Below are 24,558 nucleotides of genomic sequence, written 5' to 3'. Positions count from 1 at the left end.
CATTCATAGTAACAGTGCTGAAGCAGTTAAGGAGGGTGATATGTTTTCATGTCATCTGACAGGCGAAGTACAAAGTAATGTTTTCTAAGAGTAGGTCTTCACACGCTAGTGCCACCCTTTCTATGTTATGTGTCACCATCACATTCCTTTGTAAGGCAGGCATTTCTAACACACGGTGGTCATAAAATGGAACAAATTGCTTTTCACGTCAATTACAGAACAGAAAATGAATGGGGAAACTGTTCTCAAAACTTTCTTTATAGTGTTATCATCACTTTGACAAGCGCTTGCATGGCACTGACTTACTGATATTTGGTTAACTTTTAAATCTTGTGTCTTATCTAATTCCATTCCTCAAGAAATGAACATTGACTTAACATTAGTGTAATGAATGGCCATCAGGTGATTGTAGCCATGGCTATTAACCTGATTATTAAATACAATCTTTAGTTTGCAATTAGTTGCCATAGCAACATGGGTTCTGTTGTTTCCCACCTGGAGAGGCAATGAGAAGAAAAGTCACCAACACTTGAGTGCACAAAAGACATCCAGAGCCAAAAGTGAAAACATGTCTTTTCCGTTAAGTGCTGGGAATAGTTTATATGCTGACTATCCTTGGAAACTGAATTCTTCAGGGGTTCAAATGATCCCTTACATGGTAAGAACATCACAATTGAATATTTACATCTCTGTGCATTATGACTTTTAAAAAGTAAGTTATACATTCTACTAACTCAGACGAATGTCGTATTTATGTGTAGTTCCATGTATATTTGATCTTGAGTTGTATATCTGTTGTACATTGCTTACTACTGGTGCAATATAATATGTCAGATATTTTGTTCCTAATTAAATCAGCTGTATTCATTTCCCTCTCCTGAATAAATGTGACAATGTTGTGACAAAAATTACAATTATACTCCAGGCAAGGTACAATTATGTCACTAAAAATGCAAGCTTTTGGTTTCAGGTAAAAAGTTTGTCTGGAGATGACTTTGGGTTGCAATTAAGCTCTACAGATACTTAAACTTAATTGGAGTCTTAACTGATATATACAGAGAGAGAGAGAGAGAGAGAGAGAGAGAGAGAGAGACATACAACACTGGGAACCGAAAGGAATAAGCAACATGTATCTTTCATTAATGTTTGTCATTGTCAGTTATATACTGCTGCATAACATTTTCTATGAGCTACATTTTAATAGCCAAATATAAAATTAATGTTTAACTCCTTAAGGTTTGATTATATTCCTTCTAAATGTCCACTATACACAGAAGTCTGTTTGCAAGAAATAACATTATTATGTGGTAGTTTAAATAAATTAAATAAAACACAGACAGACTATTTTAGGAATGAGGCAAGAAGGGTGCAAACATTAAATTCGTGTCTGTCAAACTCATAATGTTAACCACTCCAGCATGCTGCTAAACTATGCTGGTATTAACAAACCATTTGTTGTCAGTGAGTTTATTCTGGCAGTACAGGAGAGATGGTTAGGGCTGAAAGTTGTTAACAGGTTCCTACTTGTTAGTCCTGGGTTAGATTCTGTCATCACTTGCAGACTGTCTAGTTTTGAACAAGTTACTTAATCTATTCAGAGCTCCTGGAAAAGAGTTGAAAAGAGACATATGTTGCCTGTGAGCTTACCCAGTTAAAAATGGAGTTGTGCTGAAAAAATAGGGCATCAGTTCTGAGTGCTTCCAGTTTCCCAGTGACCTTCGAACTCTAACACATAAGGCCTATTCATTCCTACCAGCTTCCACTATCCTAGGACAATGAAAAAAGAGAGGTAGAAACAGTGACAATGGTCATCATTCAGGCAAAGGGTAGGGTTAGGAGATTTTTATATCCTCTTAACACCCCCCACTGGCTAGAAGGCACAGTGCCATACCTGCTCTGCTGGACTTAGCATGAGTGCATGTCTCCATGATGTCCAGCCTCAGTGCTTGATCACCTCTTCACCTCACAACCCCTAAGAGTCAAGCTGCAGCAGCCACGATATGTGGATTTCCCACATGTGAAGCTACTGCAGCAGGACTCCATCAACAACTCCTCCTCCCAAGATGGGCTAGCAGACATTAGCCACAAGTAGCATCACGCCACCTTCCTGCTCCAGAATTAAGGATGCTGAGGTGTAGGTGGGACCAAAAACCTCTACATTACAGAAACAGCATTGTTGTTTAGTAATTTAGTCAAAGCCATCTCTTTTTAACCTCAAAGACTTTAGCATGCCATGCCTGTCTGTCATGAACTGAATTTTTTAATTAATTGCCAATTCATATTCATTACCTATCTATCTATCCATGCCTTTGCCATCTCCTTCTTCTTTTGCCCTCAATCTTTCCCAGCATTAATGTCTGCTGTAAGTAAGCCTTGTCTTCACATTATGTGTCCAAAGTATTTGAGTTTTATTTTTACTATCAGGCATTCTACTGAATGGTCTCAATTTATTTCCTTAAGTATTTCACTGACATAGTCTTCCTGCAGACCAAGGAATTCTCAGAAGTTTTATTTTTCTACACCACAGTTGAAAGGCATCAACTTTTCAGTGCATAACATTACTTATAGTCCAACTCTCACAGCCATATGTTATTACTGAGAAAACTATAGCCATGACTTTATGGACCTTTGCTAATAATGTGATGTCTTTGCTGTCTAAAATCTTATCCAGATTTGTAAAAGCTTTCCTTCTGAAATGCAAGCGTCATTTATATATATTTTTTTAACACGGGGCAACAGGCCAGATTTTATACCTTTTATTTTCTCCCTCATCAGCAGGCATGCCAATTCTTTCTCATTTCAGTTTTTAGAGTGGTATCATCTGCATATCTGAAGTTGTTAATAATTAGCCCTGCAATTTTGATTCCAGTATCTTATTTGTTTAACCCTGCATTTCACATGATATATTCAGCATATAAAATTAAATACTTTAGATAATAATATACAGCCCACAGGTACTCCTTTCCCAATCTTGTAGGCGCCATTTTTCCATACTTGGTTCTAATTGTGGCTTTTCATTCTGCATACGGGTTACTCATGATACAAATAAGATAAACCAGTAACCCAATTACTCTAAGAACTTGTCACAGTTTGTTATGGTCCACATAGACAATGACATTTAGTTCAACCACAGTACCACAAATTTTAATTGTCTAATTATTAATCTTTAAAAACTAGTTGGAGGCAGATCACTCATGGATTTAGTGCATTCCACAAACAAAATGGTGGCAGCAGTAACATGTTTATACTTGCATCTGTTTTAATATAAAAGAAGAAAAAGAACAGTCGTTTAATCCATAACTGCTGCCTGTGTGGTGTACTAAGCAAAGGGTATTTCTGCCATTGTAATGTTGAGTACACAATTCATGAACAGAAACATACACCTGCTGTTCCATGTCCTGCAGCTGTTGAAGATGCAGACATGGTCCCTGAGCTATCTTTGAGAAGATGGAGTGACCTCTTTTGCCTTGGCCCATACCCTTGTGCAATACAATGATGCTAGGTCACTTCATGATAAGTTGGCTATTACCGTACATCTGCTGCAAGATTGTGACTTGGCACTCATTAACAGAGACTTGGCTTGATAATTATTTTGGTCCAGCCTTGGTAGCAGTTTGGCCTTCAGTGTTTTCATTATTCAAGGACTCAATTTGGACAAAAGTGCAGGGGAAGAGGATTTATCACTCTCTGCTGCACTTGTCTCAGATCATAGGTGGATTATTCCTTTAGTATACTATGAGTTCAGGAACAAGCATCTACTGAAGACCCAAGTATCCATTTATGTAGGGATCTTTCTTCAGGAGTTCACAGACTTAATGTTTTCCACAGTTTTGACTAGTCCAAATTTTTACTTTTGGATGACTTCAATATCTGGGTCAGCAAGGAGTCCATGGCTTTGGTAAAATATCTATTTTTTCCCATTATGTAGTGATTAAGGTTTGAACAAATAGTTATCTCTGCTACCCATCTGATTGGCCACACCTAGATTTGTACCCTGGAGGTGGAACCAGTTTCCTTATCAATGTCAGGTATATTTCATTGAACAACTCTTCTGGCTGTGTTCTGAAATTTAAAACTCAGTGCACTATGGGAATTATAATCATAAAACCTTGGAGATCCTCTGTCATGCTCTGCATTAGTTCCTTCAGGTGTTCTTTGCAGATGTCTCAGATGAACAAATTGTTCCTATAACTTGGTTCTGACTGTCTTTTTGAATCTCATTGTTTCCCTCTGTACTCATCACGTCTTCATCATAGTTCAGGAGTGTTGCTATGACCATGAGCTCTTAGGACTGGATTAAAGCTATAGCGCTCATGGTTCTATTCCTTTGTGATGAATGTAAGCCTAGACTGGAATAGCATTCTCCTTCATACCAAACAGAAGTTTCACATTGGAAATCAGCATTCCTGTCCAGGAAATATTATTTGCAGCAAACCAAATGTCAGAACTTTTCAGGCTGGTTGAAAATTTCAACAATGCAAGGCTGCAGCTAAACAGTTCTCAAGGGGGGTGGATACACAGCTAGGCACACTTTGCTGGCAGAGTTTGCACTCTAAAGTGAGCACCGTGGAAAGGCTAGTGATAGTAGTATAAAGTAAGATTAGCTTGTATGCCAAGAAAAGAAGAGCTCATATGACTTGAGTGAGACCATAGCTACTGTGTGCCCAGCTGCACAGCAACTGCATGAAGTCTGAGTACAAATGTGGGTAGAGGGAATGAAAGCATTGCAACATTGCAACGAGCACCCATACAAACACACACACACACACACACACACACACACACACACACACACACACACACACACACACACACACACACACACACACACACACACACACACACACACACACACACACACACACACACACACACACAAAACACAAAACACACACACAAACACACACACTCAGATAACTCCAGTTGAACCTAAACATATATGTGAACAAAATACCCAAGAATTTGAAAACATTACTGAAATTCAATAACAAACAGATGTCATTACATCAAATATGGCAAAAGGTACTTCAGGTTGTGAGTCCTGACACTATTGAAAATACATTAACAGTAGACTCTGTATTACACTCAGATGTTATAGTGACAATAAGAATCTCTACACATTTGTTTCTAAAGAAGTACTGTAAGTGACAATTTATGATATATGTGAAACATTCTACGTGGGCAAGACAATTAGCAAATGGAAGGAGAGGATTTATCAACATCTGCATACCCTAAAAGCGACACAAGTGACAATGTCTTATATAGACATACCCTTGTATGTACAGGTTTCTGAAAATTTAATTTTTTTGTTTTAGATGACATGCTATTAACAGCCAGAAGTTGTGATGTTAAGTCATTATTTAGAAAAAAGGAACTGAAATGGCAGTTAAGGCTGAATGTCTTTCCTTTGTCAGGTCTCAGTGACGTGTGATTTTCCTCAGGAGTGTTCTTCACTTTAAATCTCAGCAAAGAAGATAAATCATGTCTTCTGATCACATTTTTGTTAGCTCTCTTCTATAAACACATATTGCAATATTTTATATTTTTCTGGATAAGTCTATATTGAAGGAAGTGCTCAACAATGTATTAAAATATTTTGTTTTTTAATCTTGTGTTCCACATTTTTTTTCATTTTTCAACATTTTCATTCTCTACCAATAGGTATCCAGTGATTTGTTATTTTGCTGTGAGGTTTTGGTTGCAAATTGCAAATGGCAAACTTATACTCCACTGAGCATTCTCCTGTAAGCAGCTTTTTTGTGATTTATTTTCACTGTAGTTTCTCAAAACAGCATCTGTTTATGTTATAAGAGTCTGTGTTACACTAAACTGTTTTTTCACAGTCCCCATTGTAGTTCAGCCATAGAGATGCCAGATATAAGTTAGAGGTTGCTGGGAGACAAGCCACCCATATGGGAGCTCAGGAGGGCTTACCTACTGTAAAATCATTTTTTTATATGTTTACACTTTTCAGAGTCTTGCTTCTCAATGTCCAAAAATCGATGAAGCATGACTCCTTGTGGAATGAGTTGTCAGAACATACGGAAGTCTTATGAATGCAGAGTTTCAAGCAATTCAGCTACCTGTATAGTCAGAATTAAATATTCCTACTGTATTACACAGGTAGCTCATGCATGCTGACTTTACAGCTAGAATGAGTTTTTGAACTCAGTATGCCTACTTAATTGGTTGTATGAAATAAAATAAAAAAGTATTGAGTATGAGTATTAACATTTATTTTGATGTCATATTTTTTTAACTACTGCCTACTAGTATATTTTAGAGCACAGACACTACAAGTGAAAGGTAAAATGACACTGTCTGTATAGGAAAACAGTGTGCAGTACTTTGTATGCTCAAGTGACATGAATTTTTTTCTCAAAAACTGTTATGCTAACATTGCAAAAAAAATGTTAATAAAGACAATGATGCAGAACCTGAAATTCTAGATGTTCATGTAGTTTTCAGCAAATGTTAACTGCTGTGTCAGTAATCCATTTTCAACTGATTAATACCACTTTCTGTGTTCTTACAGGTTCCGCAACAGCCAACAGTCTTTCAACAGTTCCAAACTCCAGTTTCTGCAGTCTTCCAACCTACCAGCTTCAGAGCTGGGCACATCAAAGAAGGTGAGTTTCAACAGTCAGTGAAAATAATACAATAAATAAATGCACTAGGTAAGTCTGGTTCATTTTTACTGAGCATAATGTAAAGTTTCTACAGACCTGTTTTAGCAACCTCCTGCACTGAAAGCAAATATAACATTGGAATATAATATAAAAGGAATCAAATAATATGAACAGCATTTCAAGTCACACATTTTAAAGACAAATAAGAGCTGATATCAGTTAACACCTTACCTAGCAAAGTTTTCACACACACACACACACACACACACACACACACACACACACAAACGCAGGAACATAAATCACAGTTAGCCAAATCTGGCTTGATCCCAATTAGTGTAATAGAAGAAACTATAAGATTAAATTTAAAATTAGTAACTAGCTATTAAATGCAGTGGTACTGATATCACTTCAGTTGAACAAATAAACTCACAATGGTATAAAGTGAATCGTTAAGTTGCAAGTAAGCTTAATACAACTAATGAAACAGTAAACATAAAAGTAGAGCCATCAGCCCTAAAGTAGCTTAAGGCCATTAGCCAGACTTTCAAAGACTAGCTGCATAATTTGCATCCAAGTCATATGTTTGATCACAGATCTGCAGTGTTCACCTAGTCCATCTGAGCTATCTTCTTCGAAGCCTGATCACCAGAACTCATAAATGGCAGCTAGGGTACACACATTCTTATAATGCATGTAGATTCTCACTTTGTGAGCAAATGTAGCAGTAATAAAAAGTATTTCCTGTATGCCACCCTCCCCTCCTCTTGTGGTGGGCTTCACTGCCCATACTTCAACCTTGTAGTATAAAAGTTCTGGACAAAATCAAAACTGAAGCAGCACAAAGGCCCAAAATCATGGACAAATTTTAAATATTGCTCTTATAAAGCTAGAAAGTTGTTAGTATAACAGGTTTTGCATTAGCATGTATTCTCTTGAAACTCAAATGTCTGTCATTATTTAGTGACTTCAAGTCTGGATGATTTGCTGGAAAACCACAAATTTTATGAATAATGGACAGAAATATGCGGCTAAAATCTGGACATTCTGTGATATTCTGAACAGTATTAGGTATGCCCTTCTTCCCTTTTTATTTTATTATTTTCACTCCAAAGTTACTGGACCTCGGGGTACACCAATTACTGATGGGCAGTGCAATGGTTATCTTGCTCTTTCTTTAAGGTGCACTGACCATGGACATTCCACGGTTTGCTATCCTTTAAAAATTTAAAAACAATAGTCTGACTTTACTGTGAAGTGAGGAATGAAACAACTAGTGGTTCTGATCTCAAACTAGTGTTACCCAAGCTTGGATGAGCTCGGTAAGTGACTGCAACCTGTCTGATCAAATATCTGGATTCAGTTTGTGGAATAACAAGTTCAAACTACAGTAGAAATTTGCACTGTCTTGCAGAAAGTAATACCTGCTGCATTAGAGGTGGAAACAGCTGTCCAGGGGGCACCTCCTGGATATGTCCATCAGTATTATGTAATAAAACATAAGTCTCTTCACAAAGATTTTATTGAGAACAATTATATAACAATTCAGTCCTATGTACTTTTGTCCCCAAAAGTGTGCACCCTGATGGAGGTACAGGAAGAAGAGAAGTCTTGCATACACCGCATCCAATGTCCAATGCATCTTGCGGAAGAAGGGAGTAGTTTTCATTTGCCACAGGATCATATCTACATGCAAATCTTAACAAGGCAAAGCTTATATGAGATATGGCACCTCACTGAGACAGCAGATAGGGGCACTGAACAACCTTCAGTCTTTTTAATCAGAAATGCACAATTGACCAGATACTCATGGATGTAATAGAAATCTGATTGAAATCTATGTTTTGTCTGCAAAGGAGCACATCTAACAAATTAAGTTTCTATTCAGTAGATAACAGGACTTCTGATACAGCTATTAGAGATTCATTAGTTTTGAGGCTTGGAATGATATAATTAAATACTGTTGATGTGCCAGCCTGAATGCCGGCTACCTGCTATGTATTATCCTTCTGTAGAAAACTCGTAAGCCGTACAAGCCATTTCAGACAGAATGCCTTCCATCATGCATCTGGCCCTACAAAGAACTTCTTTCCACAAAACAAAGAGCAAACCAGCTGCTTTGCATTCTTCATTTAAGTTGCATTTCTTCCATTGCACACTGTCTTTCTCATAAAGAAGGATATTATATTTTACATTCAGATTCACTGGGTCATCTTTCTCTCTGGGACTGCAAATGGCCTGCACCCCAGTGGTCACAAATGTTCAGTCTCTGGACCCACAATCTGAGCTAATTTTTTCTTACTTTTGTGGAGTGCTCTGGTCTTGGAAACTTTATGGATAAGCATGGAGGAACTAAAAATTAATGAATGGTTTGGACATCCTTTTGTGACATGCCCTAGTGGCATTAAAAGATGCCTCTACTCTCTCTAGAGCTACTAAGTGCTGTTTTATTCCTTCTAACAAACTCATTTGTCCAACCCGATTTCCCTGTTGCATGGTACTTTGCAGTGGTCTATATAATATGTGTTTGTCTCAAGCACAAGTGCAGAACAGTATATAGAATGTATTCATTTGTTCTTCCTGCTGATTTTACTTAGCAATGCACTGCATGTTGTGCATTCTGTGATATGATTTCAACTATATTTAGTAAACTTGTACATTGTATATTTGCTTTTTGCTGTTTTACTATGACTGTTCCATTATATTAATTCATTTTTACTTCTATATGTGCTTTACTACATTTTTGTTTTTTCTTCTGACGGCACTTTTTCTTTAGACTGAGTCGTGTATGAAATGATTCCTTCCTGGATCAGTCTACTTCCCCATTTAATCAATCAATCAATCAATACAATTTTTATCTTTGAGACTGCCAGATACCAGTACTTACCATTCCATACACTTTCATCATTATCATCAGTTATGTCAGGACATGGCCTTCACTTCACTAAAAGATCTGTACCAGAGGGCATAATCAATGCAGTCTGAGTTCTTTGTAAGCAATAGTGCCCAACAGGGTGTGTGTTAATGTATAATTAACACCAACCCAGGGGTGTTATGAGGCCCAACTCCGCAGGTGGAGGGCCTCTGCAACCCTGGAAGGGCGTTAATTACATATTCACACACCCTGGAGGGCATTATTGCACTTAGAGAATGGGCTTTATTGCACTTAGAGAATAGGCTCTCTGTCAAATGGTTGTGTTTTACTTCTTTTTTTTTAGATTCTATATTATTTTTTTTGTATATTTTTGATGTAAAATAGTTCCATGCACCTAATGTTTCAAACTTTCTGTAGTACATGTTAATGGTGTTGGAGGAAGCATTTTACATCAAAAATATAAAAAAAAAATAATACAGTACTTAAAAAAAAAGAAAAAAGTAAGTAAAACACAACAGTTTTACAGACAGCCCGTTCTCTCTCTCATACACATCTTTCAAACACGCATTCACTCACACAAGATCGCTCTCACTCTCTCTCTGTCTCTCTCTCACACACACACACACACACACACACACACACACACACACACACACACACACACACACACACACACACACACACACACACACACACTTTTTATTTTACACTTGCTAAACAGCAGAAGGGCTGCTTAGCTGTGTAAAACAGCAGCTTAACCAATCTGTATCTCACACATACATGCATACACTTTCACACACAAACGCTTTTTTTTACTTTTATTTTGTTTCACACTTGCTAAACAGCAAAAGCACTGCTTAGAGAGCATAAAAGAATTGTGAGTGTTCTGTTTCTCTCAGTCCAAGCTCCATGGCAGCTTAATAAGCTGCCGTGACATGGTGGACTCATTCTTCATCGGGCATTACTTGTACATTAATATCCTGCTGAAGAATGCTCATTCTCCAATCAAGGTACTGATGTACAGTAAGCCCATTGTCCGATTGTAGTTAAGCCTTCTCATCTTACTGTTTTTTTATTTATTTAACATTTGTTTACCGGGAAAGCCTGACTTGGAACAGGCCAATTTTCAATGGAGGCTTGGGGAGAAATCCTCCAGACACACCTCTTTGTAATATGGGAGGAAACCGGAGCACCCACAGGAAACCCACACGAGTGCAGGGAGCACATGCAAACTCCGCACAGAAGGCACCCCAGTTGAGAATCGAACCAAAAAACCTGTTGCTGTGAGGCGACAATGTTAACTGCTGCACCCCTGCACCGTCCGATGGGCAAAGCATATGACCTTTGCTTCAAGAACTATCTTGCTCTCACAACCCAAACAAGTTGATTAAAATACTTTGTTGTGAACAAGTAAACTTTGTTATCAGATCTGGAAAACTATATATTCAGATAGGTTATCCAGCAAACTTCGTGGGGAGGAATAAGCTTATATGAAGTAGAGATCTGTGTCCCAGAGTCCAACAAAATATATAAAAAAATGTAAACTGCATTATGGTTAAAGGCTAATGTCATGACAGACTGTAGGGAATACTGAGGCACATGACCTGTAACAGTCCAGGTGGTTTAGTGCTGTTATAAGGGATGACAGCAGCATGCACTGACCCCTGTTTGCGTGTCACGCATGTAGAATGCTTTCAGACCACCTGTAGAAATGTGTCATATCCTGACCAGTATGCTAGCACTTTCACGTGCACTGCAGAAAGAGACATACTGCTCTAATATGACACTAGTTACTCAGGTTAGCTATGAAGGCTCCAGTGCTAGAAAACTGTTTTAAGCTCTGACTTCTTACTCACACAGTATATGCATGTGGGCATAAAGATATGAGTATTTTGTTCATGATGCTTAGCCCATAAGTTAATTATCCTGTTTTTCTCTTAAAATATATCACTTTGGGACAGTTAACATAACTAAAGTGGGACCTTTCTGTTGACCAAGAGAAAGGACAAATATTTTTTATTCTAGAAGAATTTTGGGTAATGTATCACCTCAAAAACAAGCATCTTTGCACCGTATGAAAAATTCACCTTTTATGCTTTGTTGCAAACCATTCTTTCACTGTGTGCTTCATTCCTTCCTGTAGTAAAAGGGTCAAGAGTCATACTATCCAAACATTGTGACCTCAAAGGACATGGTCTCTATATCTTGTTCTTTGACTTTCTCCCAAAGATATGATATGACACGTTTCTTTGTTAGGTGGGTGAAATTCAGTCAACAATATTTTTTTTTTTGCTGGCATGAAGGGCTTGCTTCATGAAGGATCACCTTTAGTGATATACATTGCTTTGTGATACAGAATGTTAATGAGATGGCTATAGTAAAGTATTTTCCTGATGGATATCCATGTTCTGCTGTCAGTTTCATTGCTAACACCCCACTGAGCTTATATATATGCCATCACTGCCCTTACTAATATTAAACTGAGCTTAGGCATTTGCCATCAGTGCCACTGAGCTTAGACATCTGCTATCAGTACCATTACTAATACTCCATTGAGTTCAGACATCTGCCATCAGTGCTGTTAGTAATACTCCCCGGAGTTTAGACATCTGCCATCAGTGCCATTACTAATACTCCACTGAGCTCAGCTGTCTGTTATCAGTACAGTTACTAATAGTCCTCTGAGCTAAGATATCTTCCATCAGTACTGTTACTAATACTCCACTGAGCCTAGACATCTGCTATCAGTATTATTACTAATAGTCTACTGAACACTGACATCTGAGATGCATCAATGTTCTTGAAACTGTGAACATTTTCATTACTTTTATGTATTGTAAAATATAAATACAAAAAGGAAAACATGAAGTAATGCAGTAGCAGTTGTTGGGGCATGCTGGTCAATTGTTATTATGTCATTTATTTTATTTATGTATTTGTTATTCTGGATAGATCACTGATCCATATAGACCTTTTCAGGTTCAGGACAGGGTTTCAGGAGTGGGGAAACAATCTTAGTAGTTCTATACAAAGCTGTTTAGTTAAGGGAACACACTTTTCTAGAGTAATTTTACATTTTGTATATACCACATATCTTCTTAGTGCAAGAAAACTGGATCGTCTTCTTTCAGCTGTTCCCGTTAGGGGTCGCCACAGCAGATCACCTGCTTCCATTTCTTCCTGTCCTCTGCATTTTGCTCTGTCACACCAACCACCTGCATGTCCTCTCTCACCACATCCATAAACCTTATCTTAGGCCTTCCTCTTTTCCTGTTACCTGGTAGCTTTATCCTTAGCATCTTTTTCCCAATATACTCAGCATCCCGCCTCAGCACATGTCCAAACCAACGTAATCTTGCCTCTCTGGCTTTGTCTCCAAACCTTCCAACCTGGGATGACCCTCTAATATACTTATTCCTAATCCTGTCCACCCTCGTCACACCCAGTGCAAATCTTATCATCTTTAACTCTGCCACATCCAGCTCAAACTCCTGCCTTTTTGTCAATGCCACTATCTCCAACCCATATAACATAGCTGGTCTCACTACTCTCTTGTAGACCTTCCCTTTCTCTCTTACAGGTACTCGTCTGTCACAAATCACTCCTGACACTCTTCTCCACCCACTTCATCCTGCCTGTACTCTCTTCTTCACCTCTCTTCCATACTCACCGTTACTCTGAACTACTGACCCCAAGTATTTAAACTCATCCACCTTCGCCACCTCTCCTCCTTGCATCCTCACCATTCTTCTATCCTCCCTCTCAAACAGTGCAAGAAAACTGGATAAAGCCTAAAAAATATGGTGGGGGGACAAAGGACCAAAAATAGGGACAGATTTTAAATATTGTTCTTATAACTTTAGAAAGCTGCTAGAACAACAGGATTTGCTTTAGCATTTATTTTCTGAAGAATATGACATCGGAAACTCTAATAGGTTCATAGGTTCATAGGTTCGTACTAGGCTATCTGCCTAGGGCATTTATAAGCCTAGCCAGAGTGTGTGTGGCTTTCACCACCCCTTAGGATGAGGATACTATGCCCATTTAGGGTTTAGTTTACTGTGCCTCTGTCTAGTAGTGACACAGAGATGACCCCCGGGGTAAACCTACGATCTCCCATCCACTCATCAAGATTTCTCTTGAATAGAGTCAGTGAGGGGCTCTGCCTGACATGGACAGGGATTCTGTTCCAGAGTGTAGGGAGCCTCTGGGTTATGAATCTGTCCCTCCAGCACATCCTATTTATTTCTGTGTTGAGGTTTAAGTCTCTTGCTCTCGTGGCTCTGATGGATTTGGATTTTCTGAGGTGGAGCATGTCCATTAATTCCGGATTGGACATGGCCTTGTACGTCAGGCACAGATCACCTCTGAGTAGGTGGTATGTGACTGAATAGAGCTGGAGTTTTTTCAGTCGGGCAGCATATGACATATGTTTAAGACCCTTTATCCTCTTGGTGAGGAACTTTTGGGGTCTTTCCAACTGCTGCAGGTGTCAGGTAAGATACATCCCAAATGGGGCATTGTACTCAATCATTGGCCTGATAAGAGAAGAGTACAGGGCACAATGACCTCTCTTGATCTAGATGTGAAACCCTTCATGATAAGGTGGGCAATATAGAAGGTCTTCCTAACCACTTTGGCAATGTGAGTGTCAAATGAGAGGTTACTGTCAACCTGGGTCCCTAGGTCCCTGATTACCTCTTCCAGATTTAATGGATTACCACCTATGTGGTAATTTGTGGGTACCTTGTTTTTCCCAAAGGGTATGACTATACATTTTTTGGCGTTCAGCTTAAGGCCATGGCTCTGGCACCAATTATCCATTTCTATGAGGCCTCTCTGAAGGATGTTTGTGTCTGCTGGAGTATCAATTATGGTGCCCAGTTTGCAGTCATCTGCGAACTTTGTCAGCCACAATCCTCCTATGTTTGCCTGTACCTCTGAAAAATAAATGCTGAACAAGAGGGGTCCCAGGACTGAGCCCTGTGTGACACCGCTTGTGACTAGCTTAGAGTCTGACATAGCTCCAGCAACTCTGACCCTGTGGGTTCTGTCCTTGAGCCAGTTTGCAACCCATCTTGTGACATATGGGTTTACATTTAAGCTGGTGAGTTTGTCTATGATGCCTGAGTGGGGTATTGTGTCAAAGGCTTTTGCAAGGTCAAGGTAGGCTGTGTGAACTGCCTTACCCTCATCAATGGCCTTTGTGACTGTTTCAAAAAAGTCGACCAAGTTCAAAAGGCAGGATCTGCCCTTGACAAAGCCAAATTGGGTGGGATCCAATGTCTGTAGGTCCCCAATGTCTTTATTTATGAGTTCCATAATGATCCTCTCTATAACTTTGCAGACCAGGCTCATCAAGCTTATGGGGCGGTAATTTCCAGGGTCCGTAGAAGCACCGCCTTTGTGAAGTGGGACCACTGTTGCCGTACGCCACTCTTTGGGTATGTATCCTGTAGTAAGGCTAAGATTAAACAGCAGCCTTGTGTGTGGGTTTAGTTCCTCTTGGAGTTCATGTAGCACACAGCCTGGGACACCGTCCGGTCCCATTGATGCTGTGTTTTTAGCTTTAGAGAGGGCGGCTCTCACCTGGGCATCTGAGATGTTAGGGAGGCTACACTCTGCTGGGATGGTTATTTCTCCTTTGGGAGGGAGGAGAAATTTGCACTGAACCTGTCTGCCAGAATGTTGGCAATGTCAGTGGGTTCAGTGTATTTTGTGTCATTTTGGACTAACTCTGAGCATATCTGTGAGTTTCCACCCAGGTTTCTAACATAGCTAAAGAAGGCCTTGTGATTGTCTTTTGTGTCTTTTGCGATTTTTCTCTCAAAGTTGGCCTTGGATGATTTTATGAGTGATCGTACTTTTTTGTTAGTACTGATCAGAGATGCCTTCCCTTTTAGGGATTTTGCTCTGTCATGTAGTAGCTTCCTCCTCCTGTTGTAAAGTTTGTTTATGGCTGGGGTCCACCAGACCGGGTGTCTGCCTTTGGGGGAATGGGTCTTGGTTTTATTTGGAATTGCATGATCCATGCATTCTTGAAGGTGCCCGTAGAAGGCATTTGTAAAGCATTCAACAATGTGGGTTGTGGTTTCCACTGACCCAGGGGCCTTGAAGGATACCACTTCAGTCTTAAGAAGTGTGAAGTTGGCTTTTGAGAAGTTCTTCACTGTGGTCTTTTGTGCAGGGGGTGGGGGCGGGATGTGGATTTCCAGTGAGATTAATTTATGGTCTGATCTTACCAAAGAGGGATATACTTCCGGTGTGGAGCATTTTGTCCCCATGTTTGAGATGATCAGGTCTAGCATATTGTCTCCTCTTGTGGGAATGGTGACTAGTTGTTCCATCGCATTTGAGTTTATGAATTCTAGGAACCTTTGGGCTAGAGTGTTGGGGCTTGAGTAATGTTCCCAGTCTATGTTTGGGTAGTTGAAGTCTCCCAATATGATGGTATTTGGAGAGACATTCATACTCTCCAGTGTCTTCAGGAAGGCTGTGTGGGGTTCCTGAGTTTGAGAGGGTGGTCTGTAGCATGCTACAAACTGTAAGGCAGTTTTGCCTATGGTTAGTTGCACCTGGATGGTCTCCGATGCTTCGTGCATTGCCACTAACCTGGAGGTGTGGGTATCTTTGATGAATATGGATACTCCCCCTCCTTTTGTGGTTCGGTCCAAGTTTTGGGGCCGGAAAGCATGATATGAGGTAAAACCTGATAGTGCTGGGGTGCTCTCAGGAGCCTTGGACCAGGTTTCAGTCACTGCACAGACATCGATGTTCTCCATACTGAGGAGGGCTTCGAGGGCATGCATCTTGAGGTTTAGACTTCTGGCATTGAGCAGCATTACCCTTAGTTTTTTTTCACTTTTGTTTTCTAGGGAGGTAGGTTTGTCATTTGAGCCTTGCCTAAAAAAGGCACTATGGGGGTGGCAAGAGCCTTGGCCAATATCCGGAAGCCCAGGGGTGACAGGTGCAAGCCATCCCTTGTGAAGCAGCGTGGCTTGTCAAGCATGTCATCCCAAGCAGACAGACATTGGATCCTCTTAGAATGACACCAGTAATTAAGCCAATTGTTAAAACTGATCATTTTGTCTTTGTACTGTGGCATCATTCTTGGTGAGGGTAAAATGCTGCTCAGGGTCAGGGTCATACTGGCCTGGGCTACATAATCAGAGAGCTCCTCTATGTCTCTTTTCATGTAGTCCAGGGAGGTATGTCTCAGGTCGTTCACACTGGCATGTACAATGACTGAGTCATATTTGTACTTGCTGTGGAGTGACCTGAGTGCTTGTGTTATGTGGCGGATTCTAGCTCCCAACAGGCAGCTTACTGTGACCTTTTCCTTGTTCAGTCTGGTGAGTGGGACGTCAGTGTGTCTGACTATGGAGTCACCTATTACAAGTGTGTCTGGCATGTTGTTTGGCCTTAAGGGCTGTGACTGTTTAGCACACTGACTTTGTGAACTATGTGTTGCATGTGCTATGTCTTGAGGTGGCGGTTGCTTGGGTGTCTGCTTTGGAGGCCTCTGTTGTTTTGGTAGATTTTTAATCAGTGCCTCCGAGTATGTTTTTGTGTGTTTATGTGTTTGGTTTTCAGTTGTGATAGTTCTATGTGAGACTGGGTTTGTGGTGTGTGTGGTTACCTTCTCCTCCTGACTGGTCTTGCCAGTACTGAATTGAGAGAGCTCAGCCTCCAGTTTGGTTATATAGTTGCATCTCTCGCATATATTTGTATTTGTTGGGAGGAGGAGAGGGTTGTCTGTGTACATGAGGCAATTGTAACATTGCCTCAAGATTCTAAATTCACCAGCTGAACAGGAGAGGACGCCAGCAACTGACCCTTCGACATGCTAGAAATAGTGAAAAAGATTGCTGTGTAACTGAGTCAGAAAGGACCTATAGGGAAATGGGTACTCAAGGGAATTTAGGTGAATGAAGTACTTTCTTTTGTTTAAGAGTGCTTTACCTGTATAAAAAATGCTTTAGGAGCAAGTGCTGAGCTTTTCAGATGGAGTATAGGCTGTTTAGATTGCAAGTAGAGCAGTTCTAAGGGAAAAATTGAAGAGCAGACTTTACAGAGCCAGAAATAGTTTAAACTTGATTAACCGGCGCTGCCCGATGCTGCTCTATGAGCAACTTCGCGCTAATTCGTGCAAAAGCACGCTAAAGCACGCAAAAATGGGCTTTATAGCAGGAGGTTGAAAAGAGCCAGGAATTGACCCAAAATGGCCAATAAACTACAAGTTGCTGGGCTGGAACTACTCCTCTAGGGACAAATAGGTTGCTCAGTGCTCCCCACTCCCACTGGTGAACAAAGAAGCTTCCTCTTATCCAAATAAGGATATGGATAGCACAGGAACTAAGACAAAGCCCAGAGATCAGCAGAAACTAAGACAAAGCCCAGAGATCAGCAAAATGTATGTCATTATTTAGTAACCTCTCCAGAAAGTCGCAGATTTTATGAAGAACAGACTAAAAATATGGGGGAAAATCTGGACAGTCTGCAAAATTCTGGACAGTTGATAGGTATGTAACCAGGTCAACCAAAGCAATGGAGCAGCTCTATCCAATATAATTGTTGTTATGTTAATATGTAGCATGGCCAAGCAGCACCAGGTGCAATCAGCAAAACACACATCTACACATGTGCAAAATAAATATGCAACACAAAAGTATAAAAGATTCAGCAGCTATATTAACAAAGGATAGACAACAAATGTCCTTGGGAGCAGATGGCCACAGACAAACACAGCAGACAAGTTATGGCAAAGCAGGAACAGATAAACTATACCCCAAAATTTTTGTGCCTATAATAACTTTATTGTAGTAGCTCTGTAGTTAATTATGAATATGTCACTATCATCTGACACATTGCTGGAACTCAAGAAGAGAGCCAATGTTATACTTTGCCAAAGCAAAGGATTAAATCTTATCCTATTCCCTTTAGACTAATTAAACTGAGGTCTCCATTTCCAAAAATGATAGTGACCACCCTCTAATTAAAGGCCACATAGAAACCTAAAGTCCACTCTGTGATCACCGGGATAGCTGCAGAAATGGTCACAGCAGATCCACAGCACTGCTTGCCTTTACTGGTTGCATTTATAGGGCCTCATGCAAATGGGAAGTTATTGATATGCTGCCTTTCATGTTTATCTCTCTAAGGTTTGTGATTTAGACAACCATGAGGAGATTTTTATGGCATTGTCTTTGTGTGCCCTGATCCTATATCTGTGTACTGGACTGATAACTATCTAGGCAAGAGATGGTTTAGGGTACTAGTGGGGAAAGCGATTCTCAAGCACAGGCAATCTGGATAGGGTAGCTCAAGGTTCTGTCCTGGAATCCTTGCACTTTAGTTATCAACTCTCTTACCTGCCTGTTTTGGCAGGTGTTACAAGTGTGTCACATCAGGACTGTTCTTCTCAGATATAAAAAATGGGAAATGGGTCATGAATAACCAAATAAGTCAATGATTATAAACTGGAAAACAGTGATTTCAATAAAAAGTACTGAAGTTCTCCAACATGGTCTACAAAAATATATGCCCGGTGCAGTAGCATCTTCCCTTTAATGTAAGTAAATATGACCACATCAGTCATGGCAAAAAAAAAAAAAAAAAGAAAAACATAAATTATGACTACACCATAAATGATCAGATCATAAAAATCTTACAATACATGTAAAGATGTAGGGAAAAAGATACGTAACAATACAAATGTTGTCTAATGTGTGTCAACCAAACTCAGGAAAGTATATTAAGGGCCATGTCTAGTCACTTTAGAATACATTACTGCATCACATTATATCTTATTGATTTGACCCATTGATGAATACAGTACTTTATTTTGTAGCCTTTACAAAGATTCCTTAAAAGAAAAAATTTAGTGCTGGAAAATAAACTATTCAGAAAGGCTTCAGGAACTAGCATTATATCATACTTGTTATATGTTACTTATAAGTGACCTTTGCCTTTCCAGTTCTATTTCACAGTCTATGCCTGAAATTCACCAGTGAGAGACCCAATACCAAACTGAAGAACATAATACTAAAATAAAATATCAATAATACAAAAAAAGTTACAGCTCCATTTCACAATACTCTGCAGGATTATCAAATAACATTTGTGTGGGGAAATAATCTTTGTATCCATCCATACATACATACATACATAAGTGAAAACATTGATAATTTAAAATCAAAGTGTACTGTTTTGGGAGTTCCTCCTTTCACCAATGCTGTGTGACTGGGAAGTTAGCATATATAAATTTGAAGGAATGACAGTACGTATATACTAACTCCAAGAATGCACAATATCAGAGAAAAGGTATATTCCCAGTCCCAGGAATTGTGCAGTCTCACACAGCTACTGACCATCTGCTTAGTCAACCCACGCAACATTTGCTCATACTCAGTGTTCCCATGTATGCATACACAAACGCATCCATCTCTCTCTCTCTCTCTTTATATATATATATATATATATATATATATATATATATATATATATATATATATGTTTGGGGTCTTGAACGCTTAAAACAGCGAACTATGTTTCATTGACTCTTTTTCAGCGAAAGCTGAAAATGTCGACACCTAAGAACAGCGATTTATTTCCTAGGAAAAAAAATCTCTGTTTCAACCAAAAAAAAATAAAAAATAGTAAACACTTCCAAACACATACACACATACCTTAACCCTCATTCTACCTCCCCCAAAAAAGTAAACAGCTGAAAAATACATATGCACGTAACTCAACCATACATCTAACGGAAAAAAAAAAAGTAAACATTTTAAAACATATGCACTTACCTTAACCCACACCCTAACTCTAAGGTCAGTAACTGTTGCACATTTGCGTAACCAGTTCCAAACACATACACACTTACCTTAACCTTAATTCTACCCCCCAAAACAAAAGTAAACAGCTTAAAACACATATGCACTTAACTAAACCTTACATCTAACGCAAAAAAAAAACAGTAAACACTTTCATACATATGCACTTACCTTAACCCGCACCCTAGCCCTAAAGTCAGTAACTGTTGCATATTTACGCTCGGGAGCTATACCGGACAAGAGACCACACTACATTGTAGAACACGGCAAAGCAACAAAGCAGTCAAGTGACTTCTTTCCCATGGAAAAATTAGCTGAACGCTGTTTTGCCTGTTCGCTCTTTAGGTGTCGATGAAAACGCATTTGACAAAATGCACTTTCGTTGTTCTAATAGGAACCCTATATATATATATATATATATATATATATATATATATATATATATAGTAAGCCACGGTGGTGCAGCAGTAGCGTTGTTGCCTCACAGCAAGAGGTTCTCCCATTTGATTCTCAGCTGGAGCACCTTCTGTGTGGAGTCTGCATGTCCTCCCCACGGTCGAGTGGCGTTCGAAAGACATGCGTGAATGGGCATGCCTTCATTGAAGATTGGGTGTCGGGCTGGCACCTTGACACCGTAAAAATCTACTGCCAATCATTAGCAGACCGGAGTTCCGCTGTGGCAACCTCTAACCGGGAAAAGCCGAAAGAAGAAGAAGATAAAGATGGATATACATAGACTGTACTAATGGTTTCTTCAACCATCATTCTACAAAAGTCACTTCCTTGCTCTTACTGAAGTGAATACATTGAACATTTAAAATCAAAGTGTACTGTTTTGGGAGTTCCTCCTTTCGCCAATGCTGTGTGACTGGGAAGTTAATATATGTAAATTTGAAGGAATGATGGCTTCCCTCCCATGTGGGTAGTCAGGTGGATGTGACCATACAAAACTTTCTTGGATCTGTGCCATTGCAATGAATGGCATAGATGTATTTTCATTGGTTTTAATTGCAGAAGTGATTTCAAAGTGATTGTATTCTGTCCCTTCACAATGCAGTTTATATTGTATTAACCTGGGTTTAAAATCAATGAAACATATTGGAGACCAATAGGTCATAAGCCTGATAGTGAAATCTCTGACCCTATAAAAGCATTAGTGCCCTCTTACTTGTTGTGACTGAAAACAGAGGTAATACAGAGGGCTCAAGTCAAGTCTAGTATTCCACCTGTGACCCAGAGGGCGACAGGACTAACAAGAAGCAGAGTACAAAGGATTAGTCCAGGATGGGTATCAGGGAGAGTCTCCTACATCTGCTAGCTAAAGTGATTTTATCTGGACTAATCCTCTGTACTCTGTTTATTGTTAGTCCTGTCACCCTCTGGGTCGCAGGTGGGATACCAGACCCGACTCAAGCCTCCTGGATTACCTCTGTTTTCTATTTGTCATTGGCACCATCAAGGGGTTATCCATTAAAGAGAATCACTTTAAGGAGACCATCAGTGATATGGAAAGAGATAACTTGAGACTTAGGTTCATAGGTTCATAGGTAGGTACTAGGCTATCAGCCCTAGTGCCTATATAAACCTAGCCAAAAAAGTTCCCTGGTTTTCGCCACCCAAGAATTTATTTTCCTGTGCTCCTGTTGAGCAGAGCCACAGAAGTGATCCCCGGTGTGAGTTTCCTATTTCCCATCCAATTGTCAAGATTTTTTTTTAAAGAGGGCCAATGAGGAGCTTTGTTTGACATGAATTGGTAGTTTTTTCCAGATCATGGAAAGTCTCTGGGGCAGGAATCTGTTCCTCCAGCATGTTCTGTTTATTGTGGTGAGAAGATTTAGGTCCCTGGAACATGTGGCTCAGAGCGATTGGGATTTCTTTAAGTGTAGCATGTCCAACAGATCTGGGTTTGACATGGCTTTGTATGTTAGGCAGAGGTTGCCTCGAAATAGGTGATATGCAATGGAGTAGAGCTGGAGTTTTTTGAGACGGTCTGCATATAGCACATGTTTGAAGCCAGTAATCCTTACTGAGGTATTTCTGCGGCCTTTCTAGTTGTTGTAGGTGTCTTGCGAGGTACATGCCAAATGGGGCATTGTACTCTATAATGAGTTTGATGAGGGATGAGTAGAGAGGAACAATGACCTCTTTTTTCCTGGAAGAGAATCCCTTTGTGATGAGGTGTGCCACGTAGAAGGATTTTCTGCCTAGTGTGGTGATGTGATTATCAAAGGGGAGGCTACTGTCCAGCTGTGTCCCAAGGTCTCTTATCACACTTTTGGTGTTTAATAGGCTACCGCCTATGTGGTAGTTCATTGGTGCAGTGTTTTTTCCAAAGGGGATGACAGTGCACTTCTTGGAATTGAGCTTGAAGCCATAAATTGACACCAAGCATCAGTCTCAGTGAGGCCCCTTTTCTATTATGGCTCCTAATTTGCAGTTGTCTGCGAACTTCGTTAGCCAAAGACCTGGTGTATTAGCCTGGACTTCTGAGAAGTAGATACCAAACAGGAGAGGATCCAGGACTGAACCCTGTGGTACTCCACTTGTCGCTGGTCTGAAGTCAGATTTGGAGTCGGCTACTTTCACTGTGTGGGTTCTGTCAGTGAGCCAGTTGGCTACCCATCTTGTGACATAGGGATTTATGCCCAGTCTAGTGAGTTTATCTATAATTCCAGAGTGGGGGATGGTGTCAAAAGCCTTGGTGAGGTCAGGCTAGGCTGTGTGCACCATCTTACCCTTGTCCATGGCTCTGGTGACTGCTTCAAAGAAGGCAACATTTAGGAGACATGATCTACCATTTACAAACCCAAACAGAGTAGGGGCCAGAGTTTGAAGGTTACCTATGTCTTTGTTTATAAGCTCCAAGATGATATGTTCCATGGCCTTGCAGATCAGGCTCATCAGGCTAATGGGGTGGTAGTTCCCAAGGTCCATGGTGGCACCCCATTTGTGGAGTGGGATAACCATCACAGTGCACCATTCAATAGGCAAAATGCCTAAAGTGAGGCTGTGATTGAACATGGTACTTAGGTGGGGTGCCAGTTCATTCTGTAATTCATTCAGGATGCAGCCTAGGATGTTGTCTGGTCCTATAGATGCTGTGTTCTTGGCTTTGGAGAGTGGAGTCTTTACTTGTTTGTCCATGATTACAAGGTCTTTGTATTCTTCCGGTATAGAGATGGGCCCTTTGGGGGTGAGGGGTGTATAGTTTACACTGACTCTATCTGCCAGGATGTTGGCGATATCAGTTGGCTTTGTATATCAAGTGCTATTGTGCTGTAGCTCAGAGCAGATCTGAATGTTGCCATTGAGATTCTTGACATAGATGTAGAATGCTTTGTGATTGTCTTTAGAATCAGTAGCTATTTTTTCTCATAACTAGCTTTGGAGGATTTTATGAGGGATCTCAGCTTCTTGCTGAGGCTGACCAGGGAGTTCCTGCAATTAGGGGATTTTACTCTTTTTTGCAACAACTTCTTCCTTCTGTTGTAGAGTTTGCTTATGGCAGGGGACCACCAGATTGGCTTCCTTTTTTTTGGAGGATAGTGTCTTGGTCCTGTTGGGGATGGCATGATCCGTGCACTCGTGTATTTTCTTATACAGTGCATTTGTATAGGATTCAGCAGTTGTACCTCTATTTCCCATCTGTATGGGTGTCATGAAGTTTGCCACTTCTGTCTTAAGAAGCATGAAGTTGGCTTTGGGGAAGTTTTTTACAGTGGTTTCCTTAAGGGGTGGTGGGGCTGGGATATTGATGTCTAAGGTGATTAGCTTGTGGTCAGATCTGACCAGCAAGGAGTTGACCACTGGTGTGGAGCATCAGTTACCCATACTGGTAATGACCAGGTCCAGGATATTGCTGCCCCTGGTGGGGGTATGGACAAGCTGATCCAGAGAATTGGGATATATGAATTCCAGAAAACGTTGAGCAAACGAGTTAGTGCATGAGTAGTTTTCCTAGTTGATGGTGGGGTAGTTGAAATCTCCCATTATTAGGGTATTGGGCTGTACCTTAATGTTATCCAGTATATCAAGAAACATGAAGTGGGCATCCTGGGCCATGGCAGGGGATCTGTAACAGGCTACAACCTGGATTGCAGGCTTCCCCAGTGTTAGTTGCACTTTAATAATTTTGGATACATTATGTTGAGCAATTAGCCTGGAGGTGTGGATATTCTTAACGAATATGGGCACGCCTCCTCCTTTAGTGTTTCGGTCC

General features: G+C 40.2%; 1 protein-coding gene across 1 annotated transcript in view; it reads left to right on the top strand.

Moving 5' to 3' along the window:
• Positions 1–521: 521 nt before the first annotated feature.
• LOC122788281 (proline-rich protein 29-like) overlaps positions 522–24,558 on the top strand; it is a 238,089-nt gene continuing 214,052 nt past the window's right edge. Inside the window, exons 1-2 of the mRNA XM_044055346.1 lie at positions 522–658; positions 6,536–6,629. Coding sequence (XP_043911281.1) covers positions 569–658; positions 6,536–6,629 — 184 coding nt within the window. The 5' untranslated portion in view covers positions 522–568. The remainder of the gene's footprint in view (positions 659–6,535; positions 6,630–24,558) is intronic.

This window comes from Protopterus annectens, chromosome 13.part0 (genome assembly GCF_019279795.1).
Source record: "Protopterus annectens isolate FY-2018-M chromosome 13.part0, PAN1.0, whole genome shotgun sequence".
Lineage (NCBI taxonomy): Eukaryota > Metazoa > Chordata > Ceratodontiformes > Protopteridae > Protopterus > Protopterus annectens.
The sequence above is the reverse complement of the archived record's forward strand: the minus strand, read 5'-3'. Positions and strand labels throughout refer to the sequence as shown.